This window comes from Aythya ferina (assembly GCF_964211825.1).
Source record: "Aythya ferina genome assembly, chromosome: 5".
In the NCBI taxonomy this organism is placed as follows: Eukaryota; Metazoa; Chordata; class Aves; order Anseriformes; family Anatidae; genus Aythya; species Aythya ferina.
This window is the reverse complement of record NC_140301.1, coordinates 5,442,484-5,459,430: the sequence shown is the minus strand read 5'-3', so window position 1 is coordinate 5,459,430 and position 16,947 is coordinate 5,442,484. Positions and strand designations below refer to the sequence as shown.

Here is a 16,947-nt window from a genome sequence, read left to right as displayed (position 1 = left end):
TTAGGAGGTAAGAGAACTCTAAAATCTTATCTTGCTAATGACTTGTATTTAGAAAGACTAATGCATTCTCCTGTCTGCTGAAGAGGACACTGTTCTTCTTTTTTCTTACTTAAAAGCAACCTTCCTTTCAGAAAGTCTGGAGCGCAGGAAGCTTCTGGTTTTGCAGCACCTTAAGTAAAAGGGATAAAGTTGAAAGATAACTATCTGTTTTTAAAAGACTAATTTGTTCGTAGAAGTATTCTTATAAAAGAGAAACTCTGCCCACGCACAACGTATCCTTAAAAGAAATAGAGATATATGTGACTCCACAACTTCTGTTTTTAACTTTTTAGATAATTGCAATGAAGGATGGCAACATCCAGAGAGAAGGAACGCTCAAGGACATTCAGAAATCTGAGACTGAGCTTTTTGAACACTGGAAGACACTAATGAATCGGCAAGACCAAGAGCTGGAGAAGGTTTTTGATGAGCTAGGCAATTAACATTTGTGAAAAAATGTGACAGGTTTTTTTTTAGGTTGAAAACATTAGTCAGGATTGACATTCTGTGTGTGATTTCTGACTTAGTATGAATGTACTATTACTGTTACCATTTTCTTTATCTTTTATTTAGTAAGATAAAATTCCTGCATCTGGACTTCTCACACTTCCTTGATATTTTTAACTCTGGCTTATTCTTATAGTGAAGTCCTATCAAAATATTCCTGTCTAAGGAATATTAAATTGGGCTATTTTAGGGGAAAAGCATTGGTAATGTGTGATACTGACAACTGTTTCTATAAAATACACTTGAATTTATGTTATTAGGTGAAATTTTTCCAGATGTGCTTGTAATAGGCCCTCCAAATCCCAAATCTCTTTAATACTACAACACAAAATTAATTAGATGTTCATCTTAGTTCTTGTAATGCAGGGATATCTGTCCAAGTTAGGAACCCAAGACTCTGAGAGTGCTGGGACTGACAATGTGAAATTAATGTCAGTTATATAATTTATGCCCTTTGGTTTTACATAGAGGTGGGATATCAGTCACTTATGACTGCCCTCTGTAAGATTCTCACTACTTTTAACTGATGTTCTGATTGAAAAGCTTTTTCACAGTTAGTAATTTTTTGATTAATTCTCTGGTTGAAAGCACACTAGCCCTTCCTTTTTAGGAGACGATAATTGAAAGCAAAACTGTTCTGGAAAGAACGAATCTCCGGAGGACTATGTATTCCCGGGAAGCTCTGCTGAAAGACGATGAAGAAGATGAAGGTAAAAGGCCATTTAGGCCCAGTACCAATTCGTTACTGTTTTATAGTTAAATTATATTAGAATGAATTAACAACTTGTAAACTGGCAAGAGAATTGTTTTTTAGGTGGGTCATGAGTTTACGTCTAGACTACAATGTTTTGAGCATTCAGAAGTTGTAGCTTCTGTCAAACTTCTGAGGGTTTTTTATTGTACTTGAACACAATTTGGTAAAAAGAGATGAATTAACATTGAATAATTTATGTTGGTATGTTGGGTGAGCATCAAACCTATCAGTAGCTGAGCACACTTGTTTAAGGTTTTACCTAGAAAAAAAAATGCATTTCTTTAATCAAGTTAACAGTTTTAAACTGAAAAAAAACATTTTTTTGTGTCTTGTTACCATGTATTACTACTAACTTTAGCAAAATCATATGTGTTTGCCTGAGTAAATAATTTCATTTTAAGCCATTCTTTATCTTTTATTATAACTCATCTTCTGTGGCTGCCACTTGCCAGTTCCAATGAAAGGTCTGTGAGAGTAATTCAGTGAGGTTGTACTTTTTTTTCCGGCATGTTGCAGAAGAAGTAACAGAAAGTGATGATGAAGACAACCTGTCCTCTGTGCTTCATCAGAGAGCAAAGATGCCCTGGAGAGCCTGTGGAAAATACCTCAGTGCAGCAGGAATCCTCCTTCTGCCACTGCTGGTTCTGTCCCAGCTGCTGAAGCACACGGTGATGGTGGCCATTGACTACTGCCTGGCACGATGGACCTCAGACGCCATTTCTGAGGAAAGGGACCCAGAGATGAAAAACTGCTCTCAGTGTGAGGTATGTCAAGTCTCGTTCACCTTTCTTCTGTGACTTAACCAGTGGTGATCTCCCACTGCCAGAATCTACTCCAAGGTTTGTATGCAACACGCTATATTCCACACTGGAGTGGCTTTATTGCTCAAAATCATTTTGAAGGTTAATGCATGTTTGGGAACACAGTGCAATAAAGCTAACAATTAAGTTTTGTTCATTGTTGTTCTTCTGTTCTCCTACGTTTTCATCATTTGACTGATATGCCTAGACCTTGGACTCTAAAGTGATTTTGATATTGCAGCTCTTTTGTCTTTCTCCTGTACTGCAGCATTCTCCCTGCTATTCGAGTTTTGGAATATATGGTAAACCAGATTTTTATGATGAGCACACTATTTTGGTTGTTCTTTGTGCGAATTTCACATGGAACTGATTCTGGTGTTACCTAGCAGGGTACTCTGTATTTACAAAGTAATAGCAGAGGGTTTTTATTAGAACTGGGATTGCTTTGTTTACAGGAAATTAGTGCCTCCAGTAATCTCGCATGAATGTTTGGAGGTTTTTATTTGATTTCACTGCAATCATTCTTTTCATCTCTAAAAGATGTTTTATTGATGTTGGGTTTGAATATGAAATTAATATTTCAAAATAAAACCTATTGTATTTTATTCTCTTTCAAAGATGAGACCCAACCCCCAAGCTGTAATAAATGCTTCGAAGATGTGTTTTGTTCCTTCAGATGAAATTACCAAAAAAAATCTCAATCTTTTTTATAGTATTCTGTGATTTTAAATTTCCAATTTCTCTCATTTTTCATTCAAGCGCTCCCCTCTCTGAAGGATTAACAAATTGTGGTTTAACATGGGTGAAAATCATTGGCAACTTAATTTAGGGAGGATTTGGGGAAAGAATAAGGATTTACTGCTTGCATTATTTTTCAGTTCTGCATTTGTGTTTTTACAGTAATTTTAAAGCATAATTTACATTGAATAATTGGTAGTTCTTTCTTTGTTTTTTAGATTTTCAACCATTCTCCTTATTCAAAAATTTTCAGCATTCTCTGTTGTCTTGGAATTGTACTATGTCTTGTCACATCCATAGCAGTGGAGTGGACTGGCTTGAAAGTCACCAAAAAGCTGCACTCTTCTTTACTAAATAAGATCATTTTGGCACCAATGAGGTATTCCTCTGATTATAATACAAACTGTATTGTAGACATTCTGTATTTCTTAGTTCAAGGCAGTCTTTCTAAGCACCATTTGTAGTATGAAGCGACTCTGAATCACATGTTATAATGCATCATTGATAATCACCAGGTACCAAACTACGGAGCAGTTTTGGAAAACGGTTTCCAGGCTGCTCAAGTTCCTGGACAATAAGTCAAGTGCCCCTCCTGTCTAACTGTGACTTCAGATACTAACTTCCTAGCATCTTTCATTTCTCTTTGCTGTTTTTAATTAAGGAGAAAACACAATTATTGATGAATATGTTGTACAGTTCATATGGAGTGTGCGTCATAATCTTAATCACTGGAAATATTTACTGCCAGGCAATGATTGTGCAAGCCCATGAAAGATAATGAGCTAGACAAGTGTCATCACAGGCATCAGTAGTGTATGCTGGGATTGCACAGATAGCAGTAAAGGCCTTTGTTGCCCTGCATAAGTTTTATTTCTAATGCTGTCACATTAAAGTTTTAGCTTGATTCAAACTTGCAACTGTTACTGAACATTAGGAAAAAGACCTTCTTATTTTTAAGCTACCAATATTTGACTCAGAATTCATGAAGGAAGTATAAATATGGAGAATTTTATTGCTTTTTTAAAAACCTTCCTTTCTTTTTTTTTTTTTTTTTTTCAAACTTCAGATTCAGCATAAGCTATTGGACAGTTAACTATAGAGCAATAATGAAGTTTGTATTTTGCATATGCAAATGTAAAGGAAAGGCCTTTTAATGTATTATGCCAGGAGTTGTTCTTATGCATTTCTGTTCCCAGAAAAATGCAAGACTTGCAAATGAATTTTGCTTGTGCTTTTCATGAACTGAAGAGTGTTCAGATTGCAAATCTGAAAGTATTCTGTTCTACACAAATCACACGATTACAGCTCTTAGGCAGTAAAGGGAGCTGAGGAGATGTTTGCTGTCGTTGGGGTACAGTAAAGACTGCCATTTTATTGGAAACCCATGGTTAACATCGAAAAATAAGTAACTTCACTGATTGATTGATTGTGTCTGTGGCACAGTGCACAGCTTAAAAGAGAGAAAAAAAATATTTTCATGTCAGTATTGTAACCTTTCCCATTCATTGTCTCATTTCAGGTTTTTTGAAACAACACCTCTGGGAAGTATACTGAACAGATTTTCAGCTGATTGCAACACCATTGACCAGGTACTGAATAAACAAATTCAAGCTCCCAAGGTATCTTATTTTTCTCAGATTGAAAGTTTGGATTTTCATTTCTTATGCTGTTATTTAAGTGAAGTTTACTGATGATCTCTAATTTTTAATATTATATCAGTTTGCATCACAACTTTCTAGGTTCAGAATGAATTCCTCATCTTTAAATGCACATAATAAGTGGAAAAAACACTTATTTGATTAAGATACCCTGCAGGGACCTTGCTTAATTTTTTTCAATCTCAGTGAAAAGGGAAGAGAAAGTAGATCAATATTAATATCCCCAAATTAAGAGCATCTACTTTTTTAATGAGTGGGTAAACATATTAATTTGAGACATATGAGAAAATGAAATGAGAAAAAGGTCTGAAATATTAATGAGTAAAATTCTAATTGCCCATATTTACCGCAGACTGCACTGCTTTCCCAAAGCCAGCAGTCAATTCAGAAGCAGACCTGTATGTTTAGTGTTTCAGATCCTTTTTTTTTCCTTGTGTTATTAGGAGACCAGTACATGAAATAATGTTAGTTGATATCTTGATATGTTATGCGTTTATTTCTCTGTGTGCTTCTTTATCTATCTAGCATATCCCTGCTACCCTGGAGTGCTTGAGTCGCTCCACCTTGCTGTGTGTATCTGCTCTTGCTGTAATTTCATACGTCACACCGATGTTTCTCATTGCCCTGGTTCCCCTTGCAATCATGTGTTACTTCATCCAGAAGTACTTCCGAGTCGCATCACGGTAAGGGCACAGACCATTGTCCTTTTGGGAACTGAAACGTCTGCAATGCACAGTTGCAGAATTGCAGTGCTAAGGAACTTTACGTGTATTTTTACATTTGGTCCTGTCAAAGACATGGCCCTGTCTGAATGCAAGCCAAATCCACTGTAGTGAAAACGTGTCATTGTACAAGTGCCTTCTGTCTGCAGCTCTTCAAGCAAACCTTCTGGTAGGCAGGGGCAGGGTCTTCGTCCATGATCAAAGTTTCTTAGATTTCATGGAACACAAAACAAACAGAAAATAACGAAACAAAAAATACAACATATTCTGTCCTCCCCAAGGGCTGCATGATGGACACGTCCAAGGAAATGTGGTGATAGAGCAGAGAACATGGTGTTCCACCTGCCCATCCAGGTGGAAACGGAGGTCTGTAGCGCCAGGGAGAGAGGCTGGAGAATGGAGCATTACCTTACCCTGCTAGCAGTACTGCCCATGGTTCCCAGTGGCTCCTGCATGTAGGAACATCCTCACTTGTTCTTGGAGTCTTTGAGTTTTTAACAAGTTGAAACTTTTCTGACATATCTGTGAGTTTCTTCTCCTATGGTTGTGCTACTCCCCACATGGTAGTGCTCAACAAGCCTTTGCAGCAACACTGCATTTTTTCCTTCATCTCTGCATTGATCAAGAAGGAGTCTTTGCAACCAATTCTACTTGCTGCTAGAAGGACTTGAGACCACATAGAATTTCGCCCAACATGTGCTTCCAGTGATTTGATGGAAAAACATGAAATTGAGAATTAAGATCAGTGCAGGTTCTTATTTACTGAGTGTGCAAATTCTGTTGTTAGCTCAGTGTGAAGTTGTGCTGTCATTTGAGGACAGAGAAGGAACAGTGAGGAATTTGCATTCTGCCTTCTTCTTAACTGGAGCTGTCCCATTAAATTCATGTTCAGCGTAGAACCAGAATCGTGTTTAAATGAATAAACAACTGAATGTAAGACATAGTAATATAGGAGAAACAAGGGAAGGCGGTGAAGGAAGAGACCTGTTCAGAACTCCAGGGTCATGTGCAACAAAATTTAAACAGAAAAGTCCTCCTGGGGACTTCATTTCCTGCTGAGACCTGTAGCACTTTCTTTCAAGGCATCTGAGTGTTACATATATAATTATTGTGCTGATGTTGTTCCCTTTCACTTTCTGAAACTGCTCCAGGAGAATAACTGCACAACAAGACTGATTTTTACAAAATTATTTTCATAACCCTTTCCAGGGATCTGCAGCAGCTGGATGACAGCACTCAGCTACCATTACTCTCCCATTTCTCAGAGACTGTTGAAGGCCTGACCACCATCCGAGCCTTCAGGTATAGTTGTATAAGAAAACATCTATCACCTCACTTTTGAATATCCATCTCTGATGCTGTTCTGCGAGTGTGTAGCTACAAGAATCTGTCATTTGGATCATCTGGAAATCCACAGTCCCAAAAGCACTAGTAATGGAAACTGTGAAACGCTAAGGACCTTTACCACTAAGCATTTTGCATGTAAAGGAGTTACTGTAGAAAAACAAACTGACATGTGTCAGCTGCCCTGCAGTAAATCTCCACACAGTCGCACGCAGCCTGAAAAAAACTTTGTGGGCAAATGTGATTTAAGAAGCTAAATTGGCTTGCAATTACCGCAGCATGCGGTGTGGCAGACCTTGTGTTTGGACAGTTTCCATGGAACAACTAATATGCAGTAACGTGTTATGCCAGAATAATTTGTGTATGGGTCGATGTCCTGGTAAGATAAACTGTGCAGGCTAGCAACTTCAGAAGCTACAGGCACACCTTAAGTTATTTTCCAGGTTGCTAGCTGAAAATGTGGTTGTTTATATCAGTTTTGAAAATATGTGACTCGGAGACACAGTCTTTTATCACCCGTTTTGATTCATTTTTCTGTCTACGTAAGATCACAGGAGCAGCCTACGAATACCCGATGACATGCCTGGGTTGTGGATCTGAGTTACAGAAACGGCAGTCACACTGACACCAGTGGAGTTACCACTGCTGAGCTAACCAGATGCTTTCTTTGCACTAGTTCTATTCTTGTCTTTTCCAGTTGACTCGAATGCAGTCAACTGTCTTCCACACCCATCTCATCTAGATGTCTACACATTCTGCCAGTTAATACTGTTCTCTCTGTGAAACAGAAATGTTTATTCTTCTTAACCTATAGATCTTATTTTATAATAGAAGTCATGCACAAAGTTATACTATTCTTAAACAATTCTAACTGGGATATCAGGAACTCAATAAAAGAATAACCAGTGTAAAATCTTGTTTCTTTTTGGCTGAAGATAGCTGCCTAAAGAGTGGTAGAACAGCAAAATTCCGATTTTAATTGCTGTTATTATACATTTAACTTAAGTGCCAACATTATTCTCTAGTTTGTAGCTATGCCTGTGTTCACCTTTAAAGATACTTAATTTATATTTTAATTGTTGCTTTTCTCATTTACCCATATAAGCTTTTACTTTATCAAAAGGATCTTTAGGGTATTACGGCTGTATATTTTCAATTTTTAATATAATAAGTTATATTTAATGCTATCTAGCTAATATTTTCAGCCATTTGGACCTCTTGATTCTTCCTGTCACCTTCAGATGAATTCCTCTGTCAAAGAACTGTATTCAGTGCCTCTTTTTTTCTTAAACCCTGCACTAAGCCATGCGTCTGACCCAAACAGCTACGTGCTTTCAGTAGGTTCTGTATTCCATCTGTCTGCCAGCCTCCTGCATCAGCTGGTAACCCAGCTATTTTTAGGACTGTGAAGCTTTTGAGCTGCCTAGCATATTAGCAGGAGTGGAGTTCAGACTTGCTAGCTTGAGCATCCCTAAAAATAACACTAATTCAGGAATCTAGTCGTACAGTTAGGAGGTGCCAGTTGTTCCTGAAGTGTCCTTACTCTTGGCAATTCTCCATCCTGCACTTACTCAGAATGCATAAGGGAAGAAATGTACCAAAAAATCCAGAGGGAGACCAGAAAGACAGCTACTGCTGCAGCTATAAATACACCTCACGCAGATGCCCAGGCCTGATTTATAGTTTGCAGGTGCTCTGTGGCACTTCAGAAAGTACTGGTTGGTGCCAAGTAATTGATAAATGTAGATGTGCAAGTTTCTGCACAGACTGGGTTGTATTTGGAGAGACTGGTAATCTGGGGACATTTTCTGAAGAGAAATGCTGATATTTCTGCAGTACCCCCCCAACAGTGGCAACTCTGTCTGCACTGCCTTTCCACGTGCATGCTCATGCCTGACTCATAACGCATACCTCGCATCCTTTAGGGCATACCTACATCACGTCACGTCTCATGGTGTGGAGATACCAAAGTTAAACGTGACCGAATGGGTTCTGGAAGCAGTACAGCCATTTCTACATGGTAATTAGTCCTGAGGAAAGGCAGGGATCGCTAGCCCTGCACTGGGTGATGCTAGTGCATCACTTTCAGGAGCAACCATTCTACGCCGTGCAAACACACCAGCACGGTCGGAGCCAGCCCTGGCTTCCCAGAGCCATTTTCTATTGCATACAGCAGACGTGTCTGTTCCGTCTTGGCACATAACTGAGTTGTCAACAGCTAAATTATTTCCACAAACTTGCACTTCCTCTTCTGAAAAGGATAAATGATTTATGTCAGAACTTTATTATACTGGACTCAAAAGAAGGATTAAGATACTTTGTAGTGGACAAATCGGAAAGCATCTCTAAAGCGTAGTTTATATGAAAACATTGTCACATCTTTCTTTCATACCAGTATACAGGGAGCTGAGTTTATAAATAAGTACTGCTTGCTGCAAGCACAATATCAAAGGATGTAAGTAGGGCAAAGTTTATAGAGAGGTTAGCAAGTTCTTTTAAATTTTCTAATGTAATAGAGGGGGGAAAGGGCAAGCTTCTGGGTGCATAAATTAGGTCTTCAGGCCTTCAAGCTTCTGTTACTACCCTGAAAAAGGTTTCTGTGCCACCCTTCTCCTTTATTATTAGGCATAATTATTGCCACACTTTATTAACATCACATTAATTCACACCTGTACAAATAAATAGGCTCAGCTAAAGGAGTGACTGGTTGACTTGTATGCCTGCCAAGATCTCAGTCTAAATACATGGAGCTGGGAATCACTTTCCTTATCTGTTATGTTCAAGGCAGAATTCATTCATGCAGTTTTTATCATAAGTGGGTGCAGATCCTCTATAATAAACTGTAAACAGAACTTTTTGCCATTAATCTTATGTTGTGTTTTGTGGCTAGCTCATTTGTGAAGAAAAAAAAAAATGGTTCTTTCCACTCTGTTACTTTTTGTTGCACCGTATGCTTGGCCTTTTGTTTTGCAAAGGGCTCCAGTCATTAGTAAGAAGGACAAACATGTAATTAACACTAGGGCTGCCATTACCAGAGGTACTCTGAGTTTATGCTTTTAAAGTGGTTACAATTTCTAGGCACTACAGTAGTATACGTTTTAAAACCTTAGCTTATATGATAAACTGAGAAGAGGAACTACATTCTGCACGTGCTAATACTTCTTTTCACAAGTACACGCGTGTGTTGCTTCTCTTGGTTTTTGGTTTGATTTTGTTTTATTTGTCTTTCTTACAGTTAGCACGTAGTAAAAGGTAGTTAGAAACTGCCCCCTGTGAATCAGAAGTCCTACACAGAGTTTCATCAGCGCAATAACTTCCTTTTACTCCTGAGGGCACTTTGCATGTGTCTAATACAAATCTATGAGCAATGTCACTCCGAACTCCTGACAGGCTGACTTAAACCTGTGTCAAACTCCCCAAGAACACAGGCCCCCCAGAATTAAATATTATTTTTCCAATATTCTAAGGCCTGACTGTTTTCTGTCGTTTTTGTTTGTTTGTTTTTCTTCTTTCAGGTATGAAGCTAAATTTCGACAAAAGCTTCTTGAATACACAGATTCCAACAACATTGCTTCCCTTTTCCTTACAGCTGCTAATCGATGGCTAGAAGTTCGCATGGCAAGTACTTTTTTTTTTTTTTTGTATACACCGTGAATTGATTTAACTTCATTCCAAGCAATCTGATGAATTTACCCATAGTTATCCAGCCTCATCTGTGTTCTGAGGCTATACCTTTGCCATAGATAGATAGATATTTGTACTGATCATGTGCCCAAACCATCCAGAAAACTGAATGGAGTATGAATTTTTCCTGTAGCCTGCAGCTGTTCCTCCAAGACAGGAATAATTATTAAAGGTCATATTTCTTCCTTTGTGCATGGAAGAGTGATCAGAGAGTTGCTCTGGCTGTGTTGCCAGCCAGAATGCATTTGTATGCTGTTAGCCACTGCAGGCCGTTGTGTTGTCAGTCCACCAGGAACATTTCAACATCACAGAAGCTCTCTTAATAAGCAGAAGGATACAGACAGGTTTTTGCCTGTTTTGGGTCATCTGAAGGATGCTAAACATACTCAGTTGCTCATTTCCTCAGAATGCTTAGAAAAGTGGACTGGCATAAAAAAATATTTATTAAATATAATTATTTGAAATTCAGTCGAAGAGTTTTATCTTGTAGATGATGACATTTGTACCAGGCTTTGATAGCTACAGGTGCAGTACTGCTGCTAATGGTAATGTGGGCTCTTTTTATGTGCGCTCAAAGTCACAGTTTGTGTTACTCCTCCTCATTTTGGACTCCATGTTAGCTGATGTCTTTTGCTACTTGAATTCTGCTAGTGAGTATAATCAGATTTTACTAGTCTTACATGTTCAGTCACAGATGATCTGAAGTCTCAAATTCTGTCTCTAACACCTGTGTCACGAAACAGTACAAACATAGAAGAATAACAACTTCCCTCCAACAAAGTTCATTTTCTAGTCTGTTACATAATTTTACTCAAAGTCTTGTCTTTGAGAAGTCAAATCACTAAAGATTTTAATTAAAGTGACAAAAGTCCATCCTTAGCAGACACAATCCAACCAATAGTTACGTGCTGTGCAAGAGCAGCTTGGTCTGAATAAATGTGATGGTAGCCACCCAGAAGCAACTGCCGTGCCTCCCAGCAGTTTGTCCTCAGCCACGGAGAGGCTGTGCTCACAGGGGATCGTGTGAGCATTTCTCTCATCTACCACAGGTAACAACAGCAGCATCGTTTCAGCCTTCTCCATGACATACTTAAGATGCCTGTGTTGACTTTGCCAGAAGATTAGGAGTGCTGGTGCAGCTCCTGTGTACAAAAGCATCTCCAAACAGCACAGCTATGCTAAAGGCAATGCAAGTGGATTCACAGGCAGGGTCAGAGGAGTTATGTGGTGTCTTCTGCCTCTATTTTCAAACTGTGCAATGGGTTGGGGTTTTGGTATGCAAAGTTATGAGAACATTTTGATCATTTGTAGACTTACAGTGATGGAGCTTGTTCATATTCCTTCAGGAGTACATTGGAGCATGTGTGGTACTCATAGCAGCTGTCACTTCTATTACCAGTTGCCTGTATAGCAAACTCTCTTCAGGACTTGTAGGCTTGGGACTAACCTATGCTCTTATGGTAAGAATCTCAGGACCCTTTTTGTTTCTCCCAAACATTTTTTTGTAATTCTTCAGGGCGCAAAGATGAACAAGAAGATTGAAGGTGTCTGTATATCTATTCATGGGTACTGTAACATCACTGAAACCAAGTGTTAACTTCAATTTCCATTCAGTGGTTGACATATTTGAGAGTACTCTTTTTCATTTTCTAGATAAAGTATTCACAGAAGCAGTAGTTCAACTATGTCGTCCAAATATTGCCAAGTTGCATCATAATTTTATAATGTCTTCCATTGTGAATAACAATATTGTTTCAGTGCATCAGTCGTAATTATGACCAAATACATCATTCCAGACTGTCAAACCTTTTTAGTTACCAAGTGTTGTCTTTCTGCTTGTCTTTACTGTTTTCTTTCCTCTTTGCTGTTGGTAGGTCTCCATAGTATCAATCTCTCTGTGCTTTGCAGTCAGGAAATGTAACCTGAAGTCATTGCTGTCACCCTGTTGATGTGTACCACGCAGTTCATTCACAACTTCAGCTTACTAAGGCTGAACAAGTGTTCAGGAATATAAGGTGCATGCTGGTCGAATGATGCAAACTGCTAAAAACCTGGAATTTAGGAGTTTGTTTGCTTTACATCAGGTGTCTAACTATCTGAATTGGATGGTTCGTAACCTGGCTGATATGGAGATCCAGCTGGGTGCAGTGAAAAGAATCCATGGCCTGCTCAAAACAGAAGCTGAAAATTATGAAGGGCTCCTTTGTAAGTGCAGTTTTGTGCAGCATGCAGAGAGCTTGCTGAAATACTAATGATTTTGCAGTCTATTACCATGAATAACTCAGTAAATTACTTAATGAGATGATGAATTCATCATGAGAGGGTGGTTGTGTTTGTTCCCCTGTGCTCCTGGTACAGCTTCCTCGCAGATTCCCCAGAACTGGCCGGACAGAGGCGAGATCCAAATCCAGAACCTGAGTGTCCGATATGACAGCAACTTAAAGCCAGTGCTGAAGCATGTCAATGCCCACATTTCGCCAGGACAAAAGGTAAATAACTGAATTGATTTTGAAAAGCTTTATAGACTAGCTTATCATAGAAACCACAGACTTGGGGAAAAAAAAAATAATTAAAAAAAACCCAACAACTATGTTTTAATGACTGAATTACAGATTTTTTTTCTCTAAAAGAATGTAGTGCAGTGGAAAGGGATCTGTGGGTGTTTTAGTTTGTTGTGCTTAGGAGTCTGTTACAATGTGAAGTTAGAACTACACACCACTTCCTAGTGTCCCAGCACACTGCTGTCAGCACACAGTGATGAAAGAATTGACAATGACCCCTTATCGTGTTAGATCTACTTTCCATCATTCCCATGTGGAATGATGTAGTTATTCCCATCTTTGCTCTTCTGCCTGGTTGTGTCTCTGTTCTATCAGTTGTTTTTCTCCTCCCTAATCCTGTTTGCCTGTGTTCTTCCTGCTCAGCAAGGCCAACTCCAGATCCTAAGCTTTGCTGGCAGCACTGGCCAGCCCTCCTGCTCCTCTATGTCACTCTCTGCTTGTTTCTGTACATAGGACTGGCCTTGATTTATCCCTAAATGCTCAGACCATTAAAGACAAAGACTGTAATTCGGGATGCTGTTACGGCCAGTACAGTTTGACCGAACTGTCAGGAGTGCAGGATGATCACGTAGATTTGAATAGTGTCTCCATCCTAAATGTCGAATACAAACACTGTCCATTTCCACTCACTTGACATTCATCTTCTTTCTGTGTCACAGATTGGGATCTGCGGCCGAACAGGCAGTGGAAAATCCTCCTTCTCTCTTGCATTTTTCAGAATGGTTGACACTTTTGAGGGTAAGATTACACTTTTTTTGTGTATGTCAAGCCTAGTTCCTGAAGGTGCGTTGATATTCCTTTCCTGAAGAGCAGCAGCTTTGAAGTGCACTTCTTGAATCGGAGAGATGCTCTCTGGCCTTGTTTAAGTACGGTGTCATCTGTCATCTAACAGCTGTGCTGGATCAATAAAAATTCTCACTCTACATAACAGAAGCAAGAGTTCAGGAGTGACAGGAGACAGCCTTTTGTGCTGCTAAATCACAGCAGTAGGAGCAAAGTACAAAAGGAGAAAAGCGTTCAGGGATAAGCAAGGATCTGCACACAAGGCATAGAGAGGATTCACTGGGTCTGGAAGACTCCTCCACTGGGGATTACAAAGCCAGACAGTTGTACTTGAAGATAAACTTTCAAAGAATAGTAATTTGGCTTTCTGAAATGACCGTTTCCCTCAGTAACAAGTCCTTAATCAAATAACCTCTTACCTTGTTGTTTGCTACATTTTTATTAATGGTCAAGCAGGTAAGTCGTGTGTCTAACCATTCCTTAACATAGTACAGGTCTACCTCACATTCTTCACAGCTGAGTCTTAGTCTTTGGAGAATTGTGCATGCTGCTTAACCAAAGCTTGTTTCATTAGTGAATAAAGGGATTTGCAATTCAAGGCCTGTTCCTGCTGTAATGTATTGCAAGCTGAAAGTGAGCCATGTCTTTGCCAGCAGCTGTGTGGCGTGATAAACAGTCCAGCAGACTCTCCATTTTCTTTTGAATAGGAAGAATTATCATTGATGGTATAGATATCGCCAAGCTCCCCTTACAGACGTTGAGATCCAGGTTGTCAATCATTCTCCAAGATCCTATTTTATTCAGCGGAACAATCCGGTAAGCACTGAGCCCTAGCAATAGACAAATAATGACTATCTGCGTCGTCCCATGTCATGACTTTTACAAAACTGCTGATGCAGTTTTGATGATGTTTTATCTTGGAGCCTCTATCCTCTGTTGCTTTTCTAGTCTTTGAGATATTCTTTCATCTATGAGATCAAACGCCTTGTTTATGCTTTACTTTTTTTTTCCACCTCTTCCTTCTTCTTTGAGAAGATGATGCAGTAAAACCCATGGAAAAAAGCTCCATGGTTTCCAATAAATGTCACTCCCTATCTCAGTGTCACTTACCTTAGAAAGGAACAGTACATGTATAATCCTCAGTACAGAGTCGCATCACCTGCAGTTATAGTTTCTATAAGAAAAGTCATTAGAGTTCACTGAAAATGTGAAAGGTTTCTGCAGTTTGCTGACTTGAAACTAATACAGATCCCAAGATTATCTCCTGAACTTCCCTGAGTAAAGCATGATTCATTTATGTCAGATGACAAGGTGACTCTGTACCTTTGTTTTAATAATTTTCCTATTCAAAAATTTATTTCAGGGCCATCATTGGTTACTCAGAGCACATACAGTAGCAGTAAGCATTAAAAACAGTGTCCCATACCACTGAATCTTTTATTTCTGATTATCATTCTGTATATTAATATGATATGAGATTTACATTCATTGCTATCAATTTGGGGCCCCAGCAAGCACAAATAACATTCATCTGTTCATAAATCCAAGATCTGTTCAGTTGTAGCGAAGACTTGCGTTTCATAAATCATTATGAAGCTTGACTGTTCTGTTTAGCACTTCCTTGTCACTAAGGGGCAAAGGGACACAGTGGATTTAAAAGGAGAGATGGCAGAATAAGAGATGTTAAACGCTGCCCAAGTCTGCTAAATTCAGTGGATTTACACCTGTAAGAGGTGGCACGTCATTAGTGTATGATTCCTGTTATTAGTGGGTTTGTTTCTGCACACACCAAAAGAAGAAATACACTGCAGAGGTCGATACTAATTAATTTTCTTGAATTGCATCTAACTGTAGGTTTAACTTGGACCCGGAGAAGAAGTGCACTGACAGCATGCTGTGGGAAGCACTGGAAATAGCACAGCTCAAGCATGTGGTGAAAGCGCTACCTGGGGGCCTAGGTAATAAGACTTCCTTCTTGCGAAGATCGCATCTGCTGTTCACAACAGAACAGCGTTTCACACTGCCTAGTTATTAAAAAGGCAGCTGCTGAAGGGAAACCCTCTGAGGTTTATGGGAGGTGACAAAAAGTTCTTGCCTGCAGGCAAAGGCGCTAGATCCATCGAATTCCCTTACCAACTGCACCTGCAGGGCATAACCCTGTTTCTGTTTCAAATTAATGGTAAAATGGTTTTATTTCAGTATGTCTTTGCTGTGATTTATTGTGGCTCATGAGTCTGGTGAACTCAGATAAGACGTCAGCAAGTCAGGTGTTATCTAGAATATGTTCTTCTGCATTTTACAATATTCCATTGCATTGAGAGAAATTCAAAGGGGGAACGAAAGTTTAAAGGTATGAATTATTTGGTTATGCAAAAGCAAGCAAAAACTTGCCAATGAAGATGCACACACACAAAACCGAAAACCACAGACCCTTAAAATGCTAAGTTAGAAAGCCTGAGAGTAAAGAAATGATGGCTGCCCCTTGGACGGTGATGCAGTGCCCTAGACTGCACGCATCTCAGAGACACTCGCTCTTAAACATCCTTAGCTACTTTGATGTCTAGTAGGTATAAAGAACATAGCGAGACAGAAGTACTGGTTATTTTGAGCAGTAGATATAAGGAGACAAAACTGGGCCATCAGCAGCTTCAGAGGGTAGGAAATGTTACTTTGAAAATCTTTATGCTGAAGGTGAGAGACATGCTCTGCTCTGATCCATCCCTCTCATCCACCCCTCACAAATGATGTTTTTGCTGTGTCCTTTCCAGACGCTATCGTCACAGAAGGGGGTGAAAATTTTAGCCAGGGCCAAAGGCAGCTCTTCTGCTTAGCAAGGGCTTTTGTGCGGAAGACCAGCATCTTCATCATGGACGAAGCCACAGCATCCATTGACATGGCAACGGTGAGTTTGGAATGTTTCCAATTTCTTTTTTTCTTTGAGGGGGAGACAAATGTTAATAGGAAAAGAAAAATGGAGAAGATGATTGTCTGTGCTGTAATACGCTTAGACAATATTTATTGTAGACTTGTTTATAAGTCCAAGTAGTTGTGCATCATTGCAAACTAGTCTAAAGTGCTCTTAAATTCCCAGAGGAAAAAAAAAAATTATTTAAAAGTTATTACGGCATTGTTTGCTTTAGGAAAATGAAGTGTGTTATTTTCAATGGCAGTTTGATTTCCTAAAGTAAACAAAGCTTTGGAAGGTCAGCTGCAATGGTCACTGAAGGGTAAACTGGCAAGCAGACAAGTTTGCCCAGCATGGTGGACAGGACAAGTCAGGAAGCTGGAAGTCTTGAAAGCAGGGTCAAAGACATAAACAAAGACATACTGGTTTATTGCATTAATTGCCTGAAATTG

General features: G+C 39.2%; 1 protein-coding gene across 1 annotated transcript in view; it reads left to right on the top strand.

Moving 5' to 3' along the window:
* Nucleotides 1-16,947, top strand: part of ABCC8 (ATP binding cassette subfamily C member 8) — a 74,729-nt gene that overhangs the window by 54,136 nt on the left and 3,646 nt on the right. The window contains exons 23-37 of the mRNA XM_084521937.1: nucleotides 333-458; nucleotides 1,157-1,256; nucleotides 1,817-2,064; nucleotides 3,057-3,217; nucleotides 4,358-4,427; nucleotides 5,022-5,179; nucleotides 6,428-6,520; nucleotides 10,078-10,180; nucleotides 11,593-11,706; nucleotides 12,331-12,451; nucleotides 12,605-12,735; nucleotides 13,467-13,545; nucleotides 14,298-14,406; nucleotides 15,445-15,548; nucleotides 16,359-16,492. Coding sequence (XP_084378063.1) covers nucleotides 333-458; nucleotides 1,157-1,256; nucleotides 1,817-2,064; nucleotides 3,057-3,217; nucleotides 4,358-4,427; nucleotides 5,022-5,179; nucleotides 6,428-6,520; nucleotides 10,078-10,180; nucleotides 11,593-11,706; nucleotides 12,331-12,451; nucleotides 12,605-12,735; nucleotides 13,467-13,545; nucleotides 14,298-14,406; nucleotides 15,445-15,548; nucleotides 16,359-16,492 — 1,851 coding nt within the window. The remainder of the gene's footprint in view (nucleotides 1-332; nucleotides 459-1,156; nucleotides 1,257-1,816; nucleotides 2,065-3,056; nucleotides 3,218-4,357; nucleotides 4,428-5,021; nucleotides 5,180-6,427; nucleotides 6,521-10,077; nucleotides 10,181-11,592; nucleotides 11,707-12,330; nucleotides 12,452-12,604; nucleotides 12,736-13,466; nucleotides 13,546-14,297; nucleotides 14,407-15,444; nucleotides 15,549-16,358; nucleotides 16,493-16,947) is intronic.